This window comes from Furipterus horrens, unplaced genomic scaffold (genome assembly GCF_987537825.1).
Source record: "Furipterus horrens unplaced genomic scaffold, mFurHor1.1.pri manual_scaffold_9, whole genome shotgun sequence".
In the NCBI taxonomy this organism is placed as follows: Eukaryota; Metazoa; Chordata; class Mammalia; order Chiroptera; family Furipteridae; genus Furipterus; species Furipterus horrens.
Window position 1 is genome coordinate 15,001,199 of NW_028327179.1, and position 18,595 is coordinate 15,019,793.

Genomic DNA, 18,595 nt, shown 5'->3' on the forward strand with positions numbered 1-18,595 from the left:
TTAAAGTTACGTAGGTTTAAGAGTGTAGAATATGTTTAAGAATGTAAGTAGTGTTTATAACAGTGTGGAAAAAGTTAATAAGGGACTGGGAATGGTTTTTAAGTATGTGGGAAGGGTTTATAAAGCCTTAAAATATATATAAATACTAAAATACAGTAAATGTAAGGTTCCCACTTCACCGATTTTCACCTATCACGGGGGTGGGGGTGGGGTCTAGAATGTAATACCCGCGATAAATGAGGGAATACTGTATATGGGTGATAATTAAAATTTAGAAACACTGTCCCCTCACCTCCATCCTCAGATGGGAAGTTCAATTGGAACCCAAGCCTGTAACCAACTTATGGTCGTGTAGGGTTCATTCCATCAGAGTAGAAAAATTCTAGGAGTCAATTCCAAGTTGGAATAAACATTGGAACCATCTCTGCACCAAAGATGGTTTCAAACATAGTCTCCTTGGTATAGATTCTATCCCAAATTCTGGGGTTCCAGAATGTGTTAGCTGGAGCCAGTTTTTCAAAAAGTGTAACAGAGAATCTGGAGCCTGAGGACTAAAATCCTTTGCATATATCAAATTCATTTGGAGGACATACCTTTTATTAGGTAAGGTTTTATTTCAGTTCAATACTAGGTCTCTGTTAGGTAACTGTTCTTGCGGTGCTAGCTGTGTGACTTTTGAGACTTGAGAAAGGAACACAGAGCTCTGATATCATGCCTCAACTCATGCCAGGTCTTTGGTTTCTTGGATCAATCAAAACGTTAGCCCCTCCATCTGAGAGCACAAGGAGACCCAAGCATGTCTGAGAATTCTTAATAAAGGCTTTAGAAACAGAGCTGATGAATCCTGGCCCCTCTACGTACATTATTTATTTGCATGATCACAATTTCTATTCCTCTTATAATCCAACTATTTGATGGGATAATGTGAGGAATAAATGTAATTATATAAAAATTAGGCTGAGATAAAAATTAGCCTAAAATTGTTGAAGAAAACTCAAACGGTGGTCCATGAGACAGCCAAAATTGAGGCGGAACAAAATCATAAGGGGAAAATGCCTCCAAATCTGAAAAATAAAAGCTTTCACACTTTAAAAACTGTTCTCTCTTTAAGAGTATCTTTTACATGAAGGGAAGCCATGCTACTGATATTTGGTAAGTAGGCTAAATATTTCAGCATTTCTGCCCGCCCACCCCAATGGTTCTAGAAATCATCTCCTTAAAAAGTTTAAAGGTAAAACTTTAAAGGGTAAGAGTAAAATGATGCAGAATGGAAAAAGTACGTTATTCAGTGTACACTGCGAGGTTTTTTTTTTAGTTCCATTTATAATTGTAGTAAAAGAAAATCTTCTGATTATGTTTTACTTAAATAGTCAAGCTCAAGAAAAAATGGATTTCAAACTCCTCAGTTAATTGAAAGCTCTATTCCTTATAAATAAATCGTCGTCGTCGGCAGCCGTCCGTCTCGAGAGACGATGGTGTAGCTTCTTAAGAGTCTATCTGCACCGCCGAGAATGGCTGTGCAGTCCAACTCGGGAGTGACACGGTATCTGTCTCCTCCCATGTTGAATCGACATCTTATGATGACGCTGGAGTGTCCTCTCCAGTGAAGCTGAAGCTACAGAGCCTGGGCAGGGTGATATGGAGGGTCTGCTGTTGCCCATGCAGCAGACCCCCCCTCTCTTCGCAGCTGAAGGGTCCAAGGGAAAGACGGAGTCAATACAGCTTGGCTTCAGGTGCGCCGCAGGAGTTGCCGGTGTTGACTACAACGTCAAACCGCCTTAGGGACTCCGGCTCCGGATTTTCTGTCGGGGTTTACTCCCTTAGCCTTTCCCCTGAAGAGGTATGCCACAAGGCAGCGGAGGTTTTTTGGAGTCAGAGTTTTCCTTCTCTGATTATAAATAAATATGTATATATGATACATACATGTATGTGTATCTGCTCTTTTATATAAACCACTCAAGACAATTTCATAAGTCATTCTTTATTTAAAATTGTTCTTTCAGATATTCAGAAATTCCACAGGTGGTGGCTTCAGTGGAATTTTCCCCAGAGTAAATTTCTTGGACTGAAACTGCTCTAGTTCTTCTGCCGTTAGTTGATGCTTGGGCGTGAATAATTCATTAACTGTTGTCATGCTACTATTTGAGACAGGGACAGAGGTAGATGTGCTGCTATTTGCAAAACTGTCACTGAATGACTTGGAAACAGTAGTGTGAGATTGTGAGCCTGGATTTCCAAAGCCAGCCACCGACCTGCTGTTTGTGACGGCTGGGGCCCCCGCAGCTCCAGCAGGGCCTGCTGCCATGGGAGCTGGGAATCCTGGAAACCCAGGCGAGCCAGAACCTGCAGCTGCTGGGGTTTTGAATGAAAACGAAGCAGCAGATGTGATTTCAGGTTTCCCAAATCCAGGTACCGGAGTAGAAGTAGTGACGGCAGGACCGGGAAAGGGAACAGCTCCAAATGCGGGCGTGTTCCCGAACACAGAAGGGCTTCCAGAAGGGGCACTGGCAAATCCAGAGCTTGTTTTAAAACTAAAATTTTGAGCATTATCACTCATGCTCTTATTCACTGGAAAACCTACAAATAAACCAGAAAAAGAAAAAAAAACCTATTACAGTCAGAAATGTGGCCATGTTAATCCCCACTTTTTCCCCCCTCATTTTCCCCTTATTCCCGCCACGTTTGGATGTTGGAAAGAGATTACAAGGGAGAAAAGTAAAAACGAGAAGCTAGAACAAACCCACTGTCTTCCTGCTACACCGACCTCACTTGCCCCGTGATTTACCTTCACTCAATGAGGTGGCTTTGAAAAGCCTCAGAGATTAGCGAGTGCTCTTACACTTCTGGCTTGTCCACGCCCCGCCCCCCATCTCACTGGAGCTGTCACTTGCGGAGGACACTATGCTGTTATATAGTGACAAGAAAGTCCTCAAAGGTGCTGCTACCACAGCTATAAAAGTCTTGAAAAGCCACTCCTAAAATATACTTCTAAAGCTTGAGCCATAGGGCCTTTCAAAGAACAGCCCAGCCCATTCTGGCCCCCCTTTCACTAAGGCTTGATGAATCAAATTCTCTCAAGCTCCATTATGGAAGGCTGTAGAATTTGCAAGGCTGACTTAAAATGGTGCTTAACATACTTTCAGGTTTTACAACTTGAAACCTATAAAATCCTATTTTTCAAAATCAGTGAAGTCCTGCATTACTTTATCACTTACCTGGTGGCCCAAATGCTGCTGTTTGCCTACTCCCAAATCCAAACATAGAGGTTGCTTGATTTATTCCATTCTTTATATCAGAGAGCTATAAGAAAGGGCAAATAATAAAGTACTTGATGAATAATTCTCAAGTACCTTTCTATATATGTACTTTAGAGCCAAATTTAAAATTTAAAATATGTGCTTAAAAACGTGAAATGTTTAACATAGAAAAATGCCCACAATATGAATACAGACAGAAAAAAGTACACCAACCTCAAAGATTAAGAGTCAATTGCTGATGAATTATGGTTTTAATTTTAGTTACGCTTTTAAATTTTTCCTAGCCCTGGCTAGTGTGGCTCAGTGGATTGAGTGCCAGCCTGAAAACCAAATGGTTGCCGGTTCGATTCCTGGTCAGGGCACGTGCCTCGATTGTGGGCCAGATACCCAGGTAGGGGGCATGTAAGAGGCAACTGACCAATCTCTCTCTTGCACACTGATGTTTCTCTCCCTTCTCCTCTCTCTAAAAAGTAAATAAAATCTTTAAAAATTTTTGTTTTCTAAATTTCAATGAATACATATTAAAATGAGAAAAATAATTTTTAATAATACATTTCAGTATCTATAGGCCGATCTACATTTTTTCTTAAAGATTTTATTTATTTACTTTTAGAGAGAGAGGAACGGAGGGAGAAAGAGAGGGAGAGAAACATCCATACCAGCCAGGGCTTGACAGAAAATTTTAAGTCTGCTTTCTAAATTGAAAGTAAAATTCTTGCAAAAAAGCAATAGATAAGACACTTCGCTTCAGCAAACTTTCAGGTACTCACCAAAGCTATTTTAGTTGATGTGTTTAGACTTTTCAGTTCATTTACCCTATTCCTCCACTGATTTATTAACTGTTGGATGGAATTTAGCTGGAGAGAGAAGACAGAAAAATAATGAGTCAATATTGAGTGTTTATTTTAATCTCTCAAACAACTTCACATCTTTGCCAAAATTACAGAAAGTTTATGAAACATTTTTATGGCCCATAACTTGTAAAGTTTGCATTGACCTGCCCCTATTTGCCAAAGATATTCCAGCTCTAGTCCCCTTTGCCTGTTCTCCAGCTCCTTGAATCACCCGGTTCAGAAGCACAAGTACCTGGTGGCACACAGTTAGTTGTATTTGGATGGGAGAAGAGCGTGTGTGCCAGTTAAAACGCATGATCATGACTGTAGACAACAACAAAAGAGTTTGTCATTTCCTTTAGCACAAACTTCCTCAAGCTGAGCTTTTTAATTTTTGATATTTGACATGTGAGAATGTTAATCTATATAATCGACTGCTTTATTTAACTTTATTTTTCTAACATTCACCACAGTATCTGCACCTAAGAGATGCTCTATGTTTGCCAACTGATGAAAGGGTTTGATTTCTGGGACTGATTGTTGGATAATTTGTAATAAAATAATGACATTCCTAGTTACTACAGTCAAAATATATTATCACCATTTTAGATAACCAATCAATTTCAAATAAAGTAATTTAGAAAATAAAAATAGCCTTGTCTTGAAAAAACTGTAGACCTCACCCACTTTACCAAAACAGGCAAGCCTCTAAATATGGAGAAGATAGTAATTCACAGCTAATCTGTTATTTAGGTAGATGAACAGGAAACAAACTTACATAACTCTGTAAGTTATTGCTGGCTAAGCAGTTATGGTACTCAAGTCTCAGCTCCTCTGGTGAAATGTCAGTAAAACCTGAAGTGAGGAATCAATTGGAATTTTTAAAATAAATGCCAATACTTTTGATAGTATAGTAAAGCTAAAGGTGCTAGACAAGAAAATGCACTATTGTTGATATTAGAAAATTTTCATAACCATAAGGAAAAAATTCAATAAGGGAAAAAATTAGAATAAAATGTAGTTGGTTATTATCTTTGAAGGGGAAATTTTTTTCCTAAATATAAATGGAGAGGAAGAAATAACAGAAAAAGAAAGTTGACTACATATACATTCAAATTTCTATGTAAAAAAAATATTCTGTATGTCAAACTATAATAAGCAAAATTAAAATGCAGATGATAAGCTGGGAAAACCATAATTGCAACCTGTCAGGAGAAGAACTAATGTTAACATATTAAGAGCTCTCACAAATCATTAAGAAGAATAAGTTAATATGAGCAAAAAAAATAAACAGCCAATTCACAAAAATTTCAATATCCAATAAATAAATGAAATAAAAAGTTCAATTTAAAAATACAACTGAAAATTAAGATCAAATCCTTTACTTATCAGACTGGCAAAAATTAAAAGTGAATATTATTTATTGTCTAAGAATTTGTTGAAGCTCGGTGGGACTGAGCATTGGCCTGCGAACCCAGTGCTGCTGGTTGGATTCCCAGTCAGGGCACATGACTAGGTTGCACATCAGGTCCCCAGTTGGGGGCGCGAGTGAGAGGCAAACCACACAGTGATGTTTCTCTCCCTTTCTCCAAAAATAAACAAACAAACAAATAAATAATTAAAAAAAAAAAAAAAAAGAATTTGGTTAAGTGGCTCAGACCAGCGTGGCTCAGCTTGTTGGGCATTGTCCCACAGAGTGAAAGGTCGCCAGTTCGATTCCCAATCAGGGAACATGCCTGGACTACGGGCCTGGTCCCCAGTTGGGGCATGTATGAGAGGCAGCCAATTGATATTTCTCTCACACATTGATGTTTCCCTCTTCTATCCCCCCACCCCCCAAAATATAAATACAAAAAATCTTTTAATTAAAAAAAAAATGTGGTGGACAGTCTCCTAAACTGCCATTAAGGGAACTAAAAATGTACAACTCTTATAGGAGGAAAATTGTCATTAAGCATCAGTTGCCTTAGAAATGTTCACACCTTCTGATCTTAATAGAATTGCTAGGATTTAACCTTAAGAAATAATCAGATGCATTGAGTCTGTTGCAATATACCGCCTGGGTGTAGTATAGGACGAAAACCTGTTCTCGCACAGATATGTAGCTGGAAAAGAATGATGTTAACGGCCTTTTCAGATAATTTTGAATATTCTTCTTTGATGTCACACCAGAACTTGACAGGTGGTAGTTTCTAAAAGTTTAGCTCCAATGTCGACTCAAACTTTTTGTACTATCATATTCAATTCACTGGATAATTGTGCACTTAGAATGGACTTTTTAGGTATGTATAATTTTGTAACATTATATATTAAATATTTATAAAACACTGGTTCACTGTGTTACCTAGAACTCCCAAACATGGGCAAATGTTATTTTACAATATCAAAATATTCATATTTGTTAATGTCACTATCCATCTCATCAGAAGAGACTTTATGTATCAAGAAGTTATCAAGCTCACATGAGAAAAATTTTATTCCATAATCTATTATTCACTCGAAAGCTTGCATTTTATCATTGTCAGTTGTTCTCTACGAAGTAACAGGCTCACTTCATTTATTTTTAAAGAAAACGTTACCAAATACTTAAGTCAAAATAACCGTAGTTGCCAGGTATTCTTTCATTAGCCATTGTTCTGTAGGGGAAAAAAGTGGCTGGTTCAGCTCCCAAGTCAAACGAGCACACCAGGACTTCCCCTTAAAGTACCCATCGCACTTGAGTATGTGGCAGAAACAACTTTGTGTGTGCTTCCCATTATGTCACACAGTATAGTAAAAAGGTTTGCACTCAAAGGTCAAGATCTAATAAAATTAAAGACTTCTACCATTTCATTTCGGACATAATCTTAAGTCAAAATGACATTAATCTTTTTCATTGACTACTGTTATAGTTTGTTAATACGGTTTATTGTTTCTAGCTTGATTTATACTAAGATATAAGGAGTTTTACTCATTAATTTTTTTGCTTCAACTGTGAAAATGTCAACACAGTGAAAATGGCAACTCATGCATTAGTATTATTATGAAAATATTTTTGAACTTGCACAGCTCCTACAAGGGTCTCAGGAATAGGGTTGCCAAACTGAGCAAATACAGGATGCCCAGTTCAATCTGAATTTCAGACACACACACTTTTAGTATAAATATGTCACAAATGTTACATGGGTTATTCATATGCTAAAACATTATTCTTTGTCTACCTAAAATTTAAGCTTAACTGGGCACCCCATATTTTATCTGGCAACCTGACATAGGGATCTATATCCCACACTTGGGAAGAACTGCTTTAGGGCATTCAATAGGCATTAGGTTCAATGCTGAACTGATTTAAGAAGGCTAATACTTCTTTATTTTCTTTACAGAAAAATCACCAGCTGGAATTCCCTTATTTCCTTGTATTACTTATTGTCTCCTTCCCTCAAGAACATAAGTTTCATAAGGGAGGGATCTTGCCTATCTTGCTCATCAACATATCCCCAACACTTAGAATAGGACCTGGCACTAAAGAAATTCGGTAAGAATCTGTTGAATGAGTACCAAAGTAACTGAGGAGTGGTGTGATGCAAATGCTTGCAGAGAATGAGCAGGCAGAGCTGAGACAGAGTACTGACCCCAGAGTTCTGAGGGAGTGCAAGGACTGTCATCTGCTAGGAGCCTGCTATTCACTCAGGGCCACCCAGGTGGGCTTAGCAGTGTGGCAGTTTAGGTTTCAGCCCAGAAAGAGCTTAGAAACTATAGACAAAAGAAAATGGGAAGGGAAGGAGTATTCTATAGAAATGTTATCCCTGCAGCCCAGCTAAAGCTCTTTACCTTCAAACATTATTTCCAGGATAGGCCTTCACATGCTTTATGAAAAATAACTATCCTTAAAAGGAAAGATAGGGAAGAAAGAGCAAGCAGAATCAGACAGCTAAGGCCTTCGTGGCAGGCAGGATATGACTCTTCTATTCACCGCAGGCAGCCAGGAGGTTCTGAAGGGGTACCTATGGAGAGCCAAGAGAGTAGAGCCTCTGCTTGGGCTTACAGAATTAGAACTGTGGTGGGTCCTGATGTTACTATTTTCTCATGAGAACCACATATCTTAAAAGAACTATACTTTTCAACCTCAATCTCCGAATCATGAAGTTCTGCTAGAATACTCAGGTACTTTAAAGAATGTCCAAACTCTCCTTAACTACAGCTAAGTTCGTGGTTCATTTCTTTATTTGTCATGGTCTTGGTTTTACAGAATGAGAGTTGTAAAATATTTTAAAAATGTATAATTTCTTAGTTACCTGAAATACTGGATATTTTTTCCACTGGTGAATAAACAGAGAACATCCACTGACCAGATGAGTCCCAAACCTCCATATCTTTTACAATTCCATCCCTGAAAAAGAAAAAAGCTTTCATCTGTTTATTAAAATTTATCTTTTATAATTTTCAATGATTGAAATGTTAAATTGTAGTAAATATATAATTTTAGATTTTTCATTATATTTTCTCAAGTGTTCTTTAAAGCAGAAGTTACAGAACTATAAACTACATTTCATGTTATAGATACAATATTAAAGAAGTTCATAATTTTGGCTTTCCAGTACACGGAACCATTAACTAATTCATTTAATTGCGAACAACTGTATCATACATATATTAAAGAACTAAAATATAATAAAATACACAATACAACTTTAATTGTTTTTGTTCATTACCATCAACAGCAATGAGTATTTAACTGGGAAAGACAGGAAGTACTCCGTAATATAGAAGCATAACATTTTTAAAAAGGGTAGGACTTTAGAGAACATTTTGTCTAATTCTCACATTTTGCAAAAGGGTAAAGAGACCCACAGCCATACAGTTAATTTGTTGGCAAAGCTGTGGATAGCATCTGCTCTAAATTAAATCCCCTCCTATGCCGTCCAGAATGCTATGATTAATAAAATCATAGATACTACAGAGAATCTATCTTAAATTTAGGATTTCTATAACATCAAATATAGGAAGAACGGGTTCATTTGTTTCTTTTCTTTTTTTAAAAACATCAGTAGTATATGGTACATGGCTCAAAATGTTTACTACTAATTTACGGAAGTAAAAGACCAACAAATACCTATATTGATGTTCTGTCCTAGAAGCCAGGAGCCGAGGGAAGTTACAGAGAGCCAGGCACTGTTTTGGTACCAGTCACAAATTCTACTACAAATGTTCTCGAGAAATGATAAGGAATTTACTCTACAATAATGAAGGAAACCAAATGAAACCAATTTGAATGAGGTAAATGAAGTAAAAGTTTTAGAAAGAAAAATATGAGATGATATGTGACCTCTAAGATCACAAGTTGCTTTAAATTACCTCATCCTTTTTAAAGGTCTCATAACTTACAACAGATTTAAGCAGGACTACCTTAGAAAGCTATTCACAATATAGTGTTATCAACAAAGAGGAAAAAGCATAGTTAGCTCTGAGAAGACACTGAACTGATATGGAAAGATGACACATTTTTAAGTGAAATAAGATCTAGTATGATATGTGTTATATATATTATATTACATGTATATATGCGTGCAAAACGTGGTTATCTCTGAGTGATAGGATCACGGGTACTTTTTTTTTTTGCTTATTCCGATTTTTAAATAACGTATTACTTCCTTTCAAAAAGCAAGCGAATGGGTAATTTTTCTGAGGGCTTTCACTTACAGGAGTTCCTTTTCGTCTTTCTGTGCATCAGAGCTGGGTGAAGAAGCAAATGGGTTCTGAGGTGCTCCAAATCCCCTGTTCCCGTTATTTGAAGCTCCGGAATCGGAAGAACCAGAAGATGACTTCTCTCGCTCTCTGCTGCCCCCCCATGGTGTAGAGTGGGAGAAGCTGGATGGTTGGATAACACTGGAGTATCTCTGGCTCGTGGCATTCCACTCACGTCTGTTACTACCTGGAATAAACAATAAAATAAAAACAATTTTACTAGCAATTCATCTTTTAAACCTCTGAAAATATCATTATATTTTGCTTATTACATACAGACATTATGCAAAGATCGAACACTTCCACTTATGGAAAATCACAAAACTCTTCATTTTGACTTATATAGTTCAGTGTAATATCAACAGATCACATAATGGTCTAATTGCATTTCTGTTTAACAAGACTGAGAGGACTGTTAGCTCTAGAAAAATAATGATATATTGCTAAGTTCAGCTGACATAGGCTTATTAAGTGAATAACTGCTTGAAGGCATATATCCTAAATCATGAATTCCTTCAGGATAAAAAGCTCTTTCTCAGTCTTTGCTTACCCACTGGGCCCGATATAGTAATAACCTCTGAAATATGGGGAGTGTATGAAAAAGTCTGTTGAGCATAAACAATTAGATTCCACCTTCTGTCCTTGAATAGATGCTTAAATCTATTTCAGTCTTCCCTTTTGGAAAACACATACGCATGTATCTTTCATGGGGAGATTATAAAGGGAATTTACATGTGAATAATGCATTTGAATTTCTCTATTATGAGCATATTACTAATGTTTCATAATGATCAAAATGAGCCAATGAGGCTATCCTTTCTGTCTCTAGTTATCACTTGAACTGTCTCAACTACTCATCATTTTCTAGTGGGGTCTAAGATAATTCACCTTGTTTCTCACTGAATTGCAGATATTCCATTAAGTGTAATAACAAGTGGAGTGATGGGAAATATACTCCTTATGAAAACTGATCTCCCAACTCTAAAACTACTTAATAAAACCAAAGAGAAAAGGCAGCAGATAGCTGAACCAGATCCCTCAAGTAGGGATTAATAGCATTCTCTTATTCTAAAGCTTTAAATCCGTTGGGGAATGACACAGCTCAAGAAATTCAAGTCATCTTTTGAAGACAGCTTTGGGTCTTCACACTTATTAATGCCAGAAGCATTCACCTGCTGCAGGTAGCTAAATAACTGTTTCTTTGACACAGTTTATTACACATTTTCCCTCAATCTATCCACTCATTGTTTATTTTCTAATCACTACATTTAGTGAGTCTCCACAGAATGTCAACTATGACATCCCGTGGTTAGTGGAAGTCCATTCACATTTACCTGACCCCGAGCCCTTCTTTTAGGTTTGGGATATTTCATTAGACCTAGTGTGGTAATGCACACAGACTGTCCTCAAGAAGAGGCAACAGGTGTGAAGCCACAGTGCGACTATCCCAAGGCTGAAAGGGTGGGAGAGTGCGTCGGGGGGAGCCAGTATCCTGCGACACCTTTCAGGACCAAGTTCCAATTCTAAGAAAAGAAAACTCCATCTTACCTTTAAAGTCTTGTGTTGTATTCTGCTTTCGTGTCTTACCTCTCTTCGAAGACAGCGCTTTTCGCACCATCCATAACTGATTTAAGGAAATATTCCAAACCGTTCGGCAAGGGCTTAGGCCCTGGGAGCAAGTCGACGTGCCCTTCCACGCCCCGTTCCCTCGGCGCCCAGAGGTCTTCATTGGGTACCCTATCCTCCCAATTTTACCCCAAATTTTAGGAACATGTGCGTCTGAGCAATGGCTCTGTACGCTTTTACTATATTTCCAAAGAAGTTCGCGACTTCCCCAGAATTAAGAGCCCTGACTCGGCCCCCGGTTGCTAGTCCCTCCCTCGGAAACAACGTTGAGTAAAAATTATATTTGAGTCAAGGGGGGAAAAAACAACTGCTCATACGAGTGTACTAAAGCAAGGCGGCGTGTGGGTCGCCCTACGGCAAGTCTCCGAACCACTGCCACTCACAGACACCGTAGCTTTGACACGTACGTGCGACCTAAAACTCATTGCTTGGCAATACCAGAACCAAGCCCCTCCTGCCTTCGTCCGCTCTCAAGACACCAACCCAGCGCCTCACACGCAGGAAAAAACGGCAGAAGGACACCGTGGGCCGGGCGCGGGGGACAGACGTCACCTCCCGGGGGCGCCGCGGCGCTGCGCCCAGCCCCTTTCGGGGCGCCCGTTAACTACCGGCTGGACCCCACATCAGGCCCATTGCAGCTTGGCAAGAGGTGGCGGAGGGCTGAGGGTAACGTCACCTGAGGGCTGTTGCCGTCCCCCGTCCGCCCTCCAGACGGCGGGATGTTCGTTCCAGCACCGATCCCCAAAGCGACACCGGCCTTGAAGGAAGAACTGACAGATGGTCATTGCGGCAGAGTCGCCGGCAGAACGGTCTTAACGACCACCCTCAAGGAAGGCTGCTCCTCGAGAACCTATAACAGCCGAAAGTTCCGGTCCCGCTGTTGTGACGTCATCTCCTAGCGCCCACGAAGGGCCCCTTCTCTTTTTCCCTCCCGCAGTTACGAGAGACGTGGGTTTTACCCAATAGGAATTGGGAAGAGCGGAGCTCCCCAGTGTACTAGGTGAGGCCGGGAAAAGCTAAAAGCTTGTACGAGCGCGTTGAGAAAGAGGTAAGTTTGACCCTGGTGCGAAGCCTCGGGCTGCAAGGGAGACTCGAGGTCGACATGCGAAGAAAGCGAGTTAAGCAAACCTAGAACTTAAGCGAGGCCGGGAGTGGAGGATTAGATGTGGTTTGAGAAATCGAGGGTATATTCCTTTGTAACAATCTGGGAAAGTAAATCTGTGCCATGCCATTCATTCATCAGGATGGATAACAGTGTCAGATAAAGGCAAATTGCAACGTTAACAGGAAACTGTTTCTTTTAAGAACTGACTGCAACAGAGTATTGTTAACAGCCTCCATTTTTGGATGAGTACTATGTTCTGACACAACAAGAAACCTTGTTCTTTAAAGTCCGCATAAACTTTGCTATTTGAAATCATACCAGGAGGCATGAACATCCCACTCTTGTCTGGAGGATCTAAGGCACAAACGGAAGCGGTCTCGATTTCTACCTAGGGGCCGAGCTCAGATAAGAGTTTCTTGAAGAGAACATCCTATATTTTCTTTGTAGTTTCCAAGGAGACATGACCTTACATCCACTTCTCAGTCCAGATCTGAGGTTGATGCCTTTGCACACAGCTACTTTGCTTTGAGCTTGTCAATACTGTTTCATTTAAATTTTACCTATAGTCCACCTTCCCCACAAATCCTACAGCTCTTGTATGGTGAAACACCCTACAGTTCCTCTAGTGTTGAGTCTTCTTATTTGCGACGAATCAGTAAACCTGGCTTTGTTGGATTGCACGTTTGTCCCTGGAGGTTTAGGACAGCGATTTTCAACCGGCGTGCTGCAAGAATTTTTAAAACTTGCTGTACCTGACTATTTAGTCAAGGACACTTACCTCTTTTCCCTTAGATTGTCAAATAAATGACAACAGCCAACACAACAATAGCTGTCCGGTGTGAATGAATCAAAACTCTACCTATATTTTTTCTTGGTCAGATCACACAAAAATTTTTTTTTGGTGTGCCACACAATTTTAATAATTACATTATGTGTGTCATGAGATGAAAATGGTTGAAAGTTGCTGTTTCAGGATGATTGACTATTGTACTTGCTCACATACTTTGGATTTTTGAGGACGGGGGAATCTCTAGGAGTACTGGGAATAACTGGTGCAACCTAGTTTACTTTTTAAAGTCAGTTTAATTCATTTATTTTACAACAAACTTAAGTTACAAATATAGTACAAAGAACGTTCTTTTTTTTCCCCCTTGAGCCATTTGAGACTATATTGCAGACCTGATGCCCCATCACCCAATTACGTATTTCCTACAGATAAGGAAATTCTCTTACTTAAGCACAATACAATCACCAAAATCAGGACATTAATATCGATGCATTACTACCATCTAATCCTTAGATTCCATTCATGTTTTGCCAACTGCCTCAATAACGTCCTTTAGAGGAAAAGAATCCAGTTCAGAATCATTGTTGCCTTACTCATATTTATTTTTTTATTTAAACTTTATTTTTCAATTACAGTTTACATTCAATATGGTTTTGTTTAGTTTCAGGTGTACAGCATAGTGGTTAGACAATCATACACTTTACAAAGTGTTCCCCCCAATAGTTACAGTACCTATCCGGTACCATATGTATTTATTACAATATTATAGACTAAATTCCCTAAGCTGTTCTTTACATCCCCATCAGTATTTTGTAACTACCAATTTGTACTTCTTAATCTCTTCATCTTTTCACCCAACTCCCACCCTACCCCTACCCACCCCAGCCCAGCAACCATCAGTCTGTTTTCTGTATCTGAGTATTTTTATTTTTTTGGTCTTGAGTTGTATAAGTTATTTATAAATTTTGGATACTAACCCCTTATCAGATGTGTCATTGGTGAATATCTTCAATTCAGTAGGTTATCTTTTCATTTTATTTATTTTTTGCTGTGCAAAAACTTTCTAGTTTGATGTAGTCCCCCCTTTTTCCCCCTTGCCAGAGGAGATATAGCAGAAAAAAACATTGCTAAGGGAGATATTGGAGATTTATTGCCTATGTTTTCTTTTAGAAATTTTATGGTTTTGAGTCCTAATGATTAAGTCTTTAATCCATTTTGAGCTTATTCTTGTATATGGTGTAAAAAGATGGTCTACTTTCATGTTTTTGCATGTATCTGTCCAATTTCCCCCATTTATTGAATACTGCCTTTATCCCATTGTATGTTCTTGACTCCTCTGTCATGTTAATTGACCATATATATATTGCACTACTCATATTCTAATTTTTTAAAAATTGATTTTAGAGGGAGAAACATTGATTTGTTGTTCCACTTATTTATGCATTCATTAGTTGATTCTTGTACATGCCCTGATGAGGGATGGAACCCTCATCAGAACCTTGGTGTATGGGGTCGATGCTCTGACGGACTGAGCAGGCTGGCCAGGGCCTCATCTTCTCCCACCCCTCCCGTTTCTTCATTCTGTCTTTCGTGATTTTTGAGTGAGAGAGAGAGTGAGAGATCAGTTCCCTCCTGTAAGTGCCTTGATCAGGGATCAAACCCGCAATTTAGGTTTCTGCCCTGACCCACAAACTTTTGGTGTACGGGATGACACTCCAAGCAGCTGAACCACCTGGCCAGGATGGGCCCCATATTTCTTTGGTCTCCTTCATACTGGATCATTTCCTCTGTCTCTCCTTGACTTTGTGACCTTGACACTATTAAAGATTCTAGCTTGTTATTTTGTTTAAGTTCCTCAATAAAGATTTGTTTTCTCATGACACATTTTTCCCAGTGGAATGAAAAATTCAAAACCCAACATAAAAATGTTCAGAATAGGCAAATCTAGAGAAAGATTAATGATTGTCTAGGGCTGGGTGTTTGAGGGATATAACTGGGTTGAATAATGCCCTCACCCCCAAATTTATGACCACCCAGATCTTCAGAATGTGACTTTATTTGGAAACAGGGTCTTTGCAAATGGCATTAGTTAAGATGAGGTTATACTGGATGGGGGTGGGGAGAAGGTGGGCTAAATCCAATGACTGTTGTCTTTATAACCACAAAGCCACAGAGACACACAGGAATGGTCACGTAAAAGCAAGAGGCAGTGAATGAAGTGAGGCACTTACTTACAAGCCAAGAAACAGCAAGGATAGCCAGCAACCATTAGAATAAGCCAGGAGAGAGGCTTGGGTAGTTTCTGCCTCAGAGCCTCCAGAACACCTTGCTATAGGACTTCTGGCCTCCTGAACTGCGGAAGGATACATTTGTTGTTTTAAGCCACCAAGTTTGTGGTAATTTGTTGCAGGAGCCATAGGGAACTATAATACCTGGAGAAAATTGGGGAATGACTGCTAATGAATATGGGGCTTCTTTCTGTGGTGAAGAAAATGTTCCAAAATTATGGTGATAGTTGCACAACTCTGAATATATTAAAGACCACTGAATGGTACACTTGAAATGGTGAATTGTTTGATATGTGAATTATATCTCAATAAACCTGTATGTACATAAAAAACCTACCTAAATACAAATATGTCATTATGCTTTTTACAATTTCTCACTTAAGCGTTTTGTGTTTAAGATGATATAACTCCCATATAAAGAAAACAATGAAAATTAAAATAGAAACACTGCTTCACAAAATTTAAAAACAATCATTATCTAACACATCTAAAATAAAGAACGATTAAAATTTACCAGTCTATTTTAAGTTAAAAATATTTAATATTACCAGGTAAAAACACTGATGGTGACAGCGTTATACATCTCATTCCATACACTTCATAATGTAAAAGGACAAAGCATTACTAGGAAAGAAATGAATAGATGGGTTTGTAAAGGATTTATTGACCACATAGGAGCAATTAATTATGATAAAAATTTAATTCAAATTATTACAGTACTTTAGATATAATGGGGTCAAATATCACTGATTGATGTAGCTTTCAAGGAAAAGAAATCATGTACCTTTTTAATCCATAAGAAGTTCAAAGTCAACATTGATATTGTGTAACTATATGTGCTATTCTAGTGACGTATAAGTTTGCTCTAAAAGCTTTATTTTTGGCTAGTCAATCATTCTTATTATAATTGGATTTTATTTAAAGTGAGGGCTGAAGAGACAATTGTTTTTTTTATTTGTTGATTCTAGAGAGGAAGGGGAAGAGAGAGAGGAACATTGATTTGTTGTTCCACTTATTTATGCATTCATTGGTTGATTCTTGTATGTGCTCTGATGGGATTGAACCCTCAATCTTGGTGTATTGAGATGACACTAATCAACAGAGCTACCTGTCTAGGGTAGAGACATAATCATTTTTTTAAGCACTGGGTAAAACAGTGATATAAATTAATTATGGGTGCTAAGCTTGACATTTGTGTTTAAAAGATGGAGTATAGTTAATTTGATTTTATCTATTTCATTAGGAGTACAGTACATTTTTTCAAGTCCCAAAATGCAATTATGTAGTTCATGAGAGAGTATGTATATGCCTTGCTTTTAAAAATGGAACACATTTGGTACTAAATAGAACAAATGAAGACAAGCAAAATTATGTGAAACTAAGCTGCTCCATACAATTTCTTAGTTCTTGAGTGAATCAAAACAAACAGACCCAATTACACAGCACTCCTGAGATGTATGAAAATAGAATCTAGAGCTGAGACTGTTTCACTGCTGAGCCAACCCCTTACTGGCATAATCATAGTTACAAATGTGAAATTCATTTAAGAATTTGTATTTTCACCAATGCTTAATATTTTTCAAGTTTTCTTGCTAGATATGTTCATGACTATGTGGCCATCTAAAATAAGATCTTTCAGTAAGGAAATCCAAATAAAAAACAATGATTTTATAGAGATCTTTCTTTACTTGAAACTTCCTGCCAAAAAAAAAAAAAAAAAAAAAGACCACCAAACTAAAATTTTGTAACCAAACTCTGGGAACAAAGCACTGGTGGCCATATTTTTGAGTCTCTGATGAATCTTGAAGTCCATTCATTTCTCATGTTTCAAGGGTTTCTTCATTTGCTCCACAAGTATCAACAACACAAATTAAACAACTTGTTACTGGAAAGGCTCGAACTTTGGAGTTAGCAAACCATTTGTCTGTTTCAGTATTATATTCAAGGATGTGTCCTAACCGACCCACACCTTGAAAACCAGCCAGAACATAAACTACAGAGCCAACTGCGGCACACTTCACTGTTACACCCTTCCACGGCATCGGCGAGACCATCTTCCATTCATTTAACTTAATATCATAATATTCCACATTGTCCAGACCACCTTCAAAAGAACAAAACATGAACACTGTGAACAATTCTAAGACCTCTTAAAGTAATAATTTGCATTTTCTCAACATTTTATTATGAAAAATTTCAAGCATGCAGAAAATGTGGAAGAATTTTACAATGCCCACATATCTATCATTTAAATTCTTATTCTTACCTTAATAGAACAGAAATTTATTTTTTGTCATTTTAGAATCATAAGTATTTAATTCTACAAAATTAAAAATTATCTATCTGTTCTAGAAAAATAAAAAAGTATACCAATCTGTGAATTTTTCCTTCTGATTAATTATGATTATTCAAATGTCCTACTTTGTCCTCTACTATTTATCTTTCAGCAGTTTATGGAAAACAGCAACAGTAGAGACAGAAGAAGGGAAAGCAGTTATTTTATTGTTACACCTAAGTAATGCTTAAAGGTACTGACTAAAATGAGATTGTGGAGTATATATAGATTCAGTCCAGACTTCCCCTATTTGAAGGAATTATTAAAGATTTTAGTACATTATTTAAGAAAATAAAAAGGTCAAGTTTACTTATTAAAAAAAGTAATATTGATATTTTCATGTGATATTTGAAAATGTTTAGGAAACTTTGCCATTCAGAACCTGGATACAAGTCCTAAAATCTGTATTTAAAAAGTTTTAAGTATTTTTAAAAGTCTGACTATTTCTGTCACTCAATAGTTCTTAAGCTCATGTGATACCATACTCTAGGGGGGACTTAGAAATGTATGGAAGCCATCTGAGACTGTTATGATGACTGATGGCCATTACCCACATTTCATGGAAAAAAATGTTAAATCTATCCAATATTTCATCAAGTGTTAGTTCCCAGAAACTATAACAATAAGTATAATGACATAT

The 18,595-nt window shown here is 37.9% G+C and overlaps 2 protein-coding genes across 5 annotated transcripts in view; both read right to left on the reverse strand.

Moving 5' to 3' along the window:
• Positions 1–1,999: 1,999 nt before the first annotated feature.
• On the reverse strand, positions 2,000–12,322 carry LOC150001340 (nucleoporin NUP42-like). Its single transcript, XM_090287805.1, has 7 exons — positions 12,117–12,322; positions 9,770–10,001; positions 8,365–8,459; positions 4,869–4,945; positions 4,028–4,114; positions 3,216–3,300; positions 2,000–2,577 (listed from the first exon to the last, which is right to left on the reverse strand). Exons 1-7 carry the CDS (start codon positions 12,223–12,225, stop codon positions 2,000–2,002), a joined length of 1,263 nt encoding a protein of 420 aa, XP_090143931.1. The 5' UTR covers positions 12,226–12,322.
• A 5,027-nt stretch (positions 12,323–17,349) lies between these two features.
• The window catches only part of KLHL7 (kelch like family member 7), a 52,521-nt gene continuing 51,275 nt past the window's right edge, over positions 17,350–18,595 (reverse strand). For all 4 annotated transcript variants that reach the window (XM_090287114.1, XM_090287115.1, XM_090287117.1 and 1 more), the window contains exon 11: positions 17,350–17,724. In XM_090287114.1, coding sequence (XP_090143240.1) covers positions 17,441–17,724 — 284 coding nt within the window. In that variant the 3' untranslated portion in view covers positions 17,350–17,440. The remainder of the gene's footprint in view (positions 17,725–18,595) is intronic.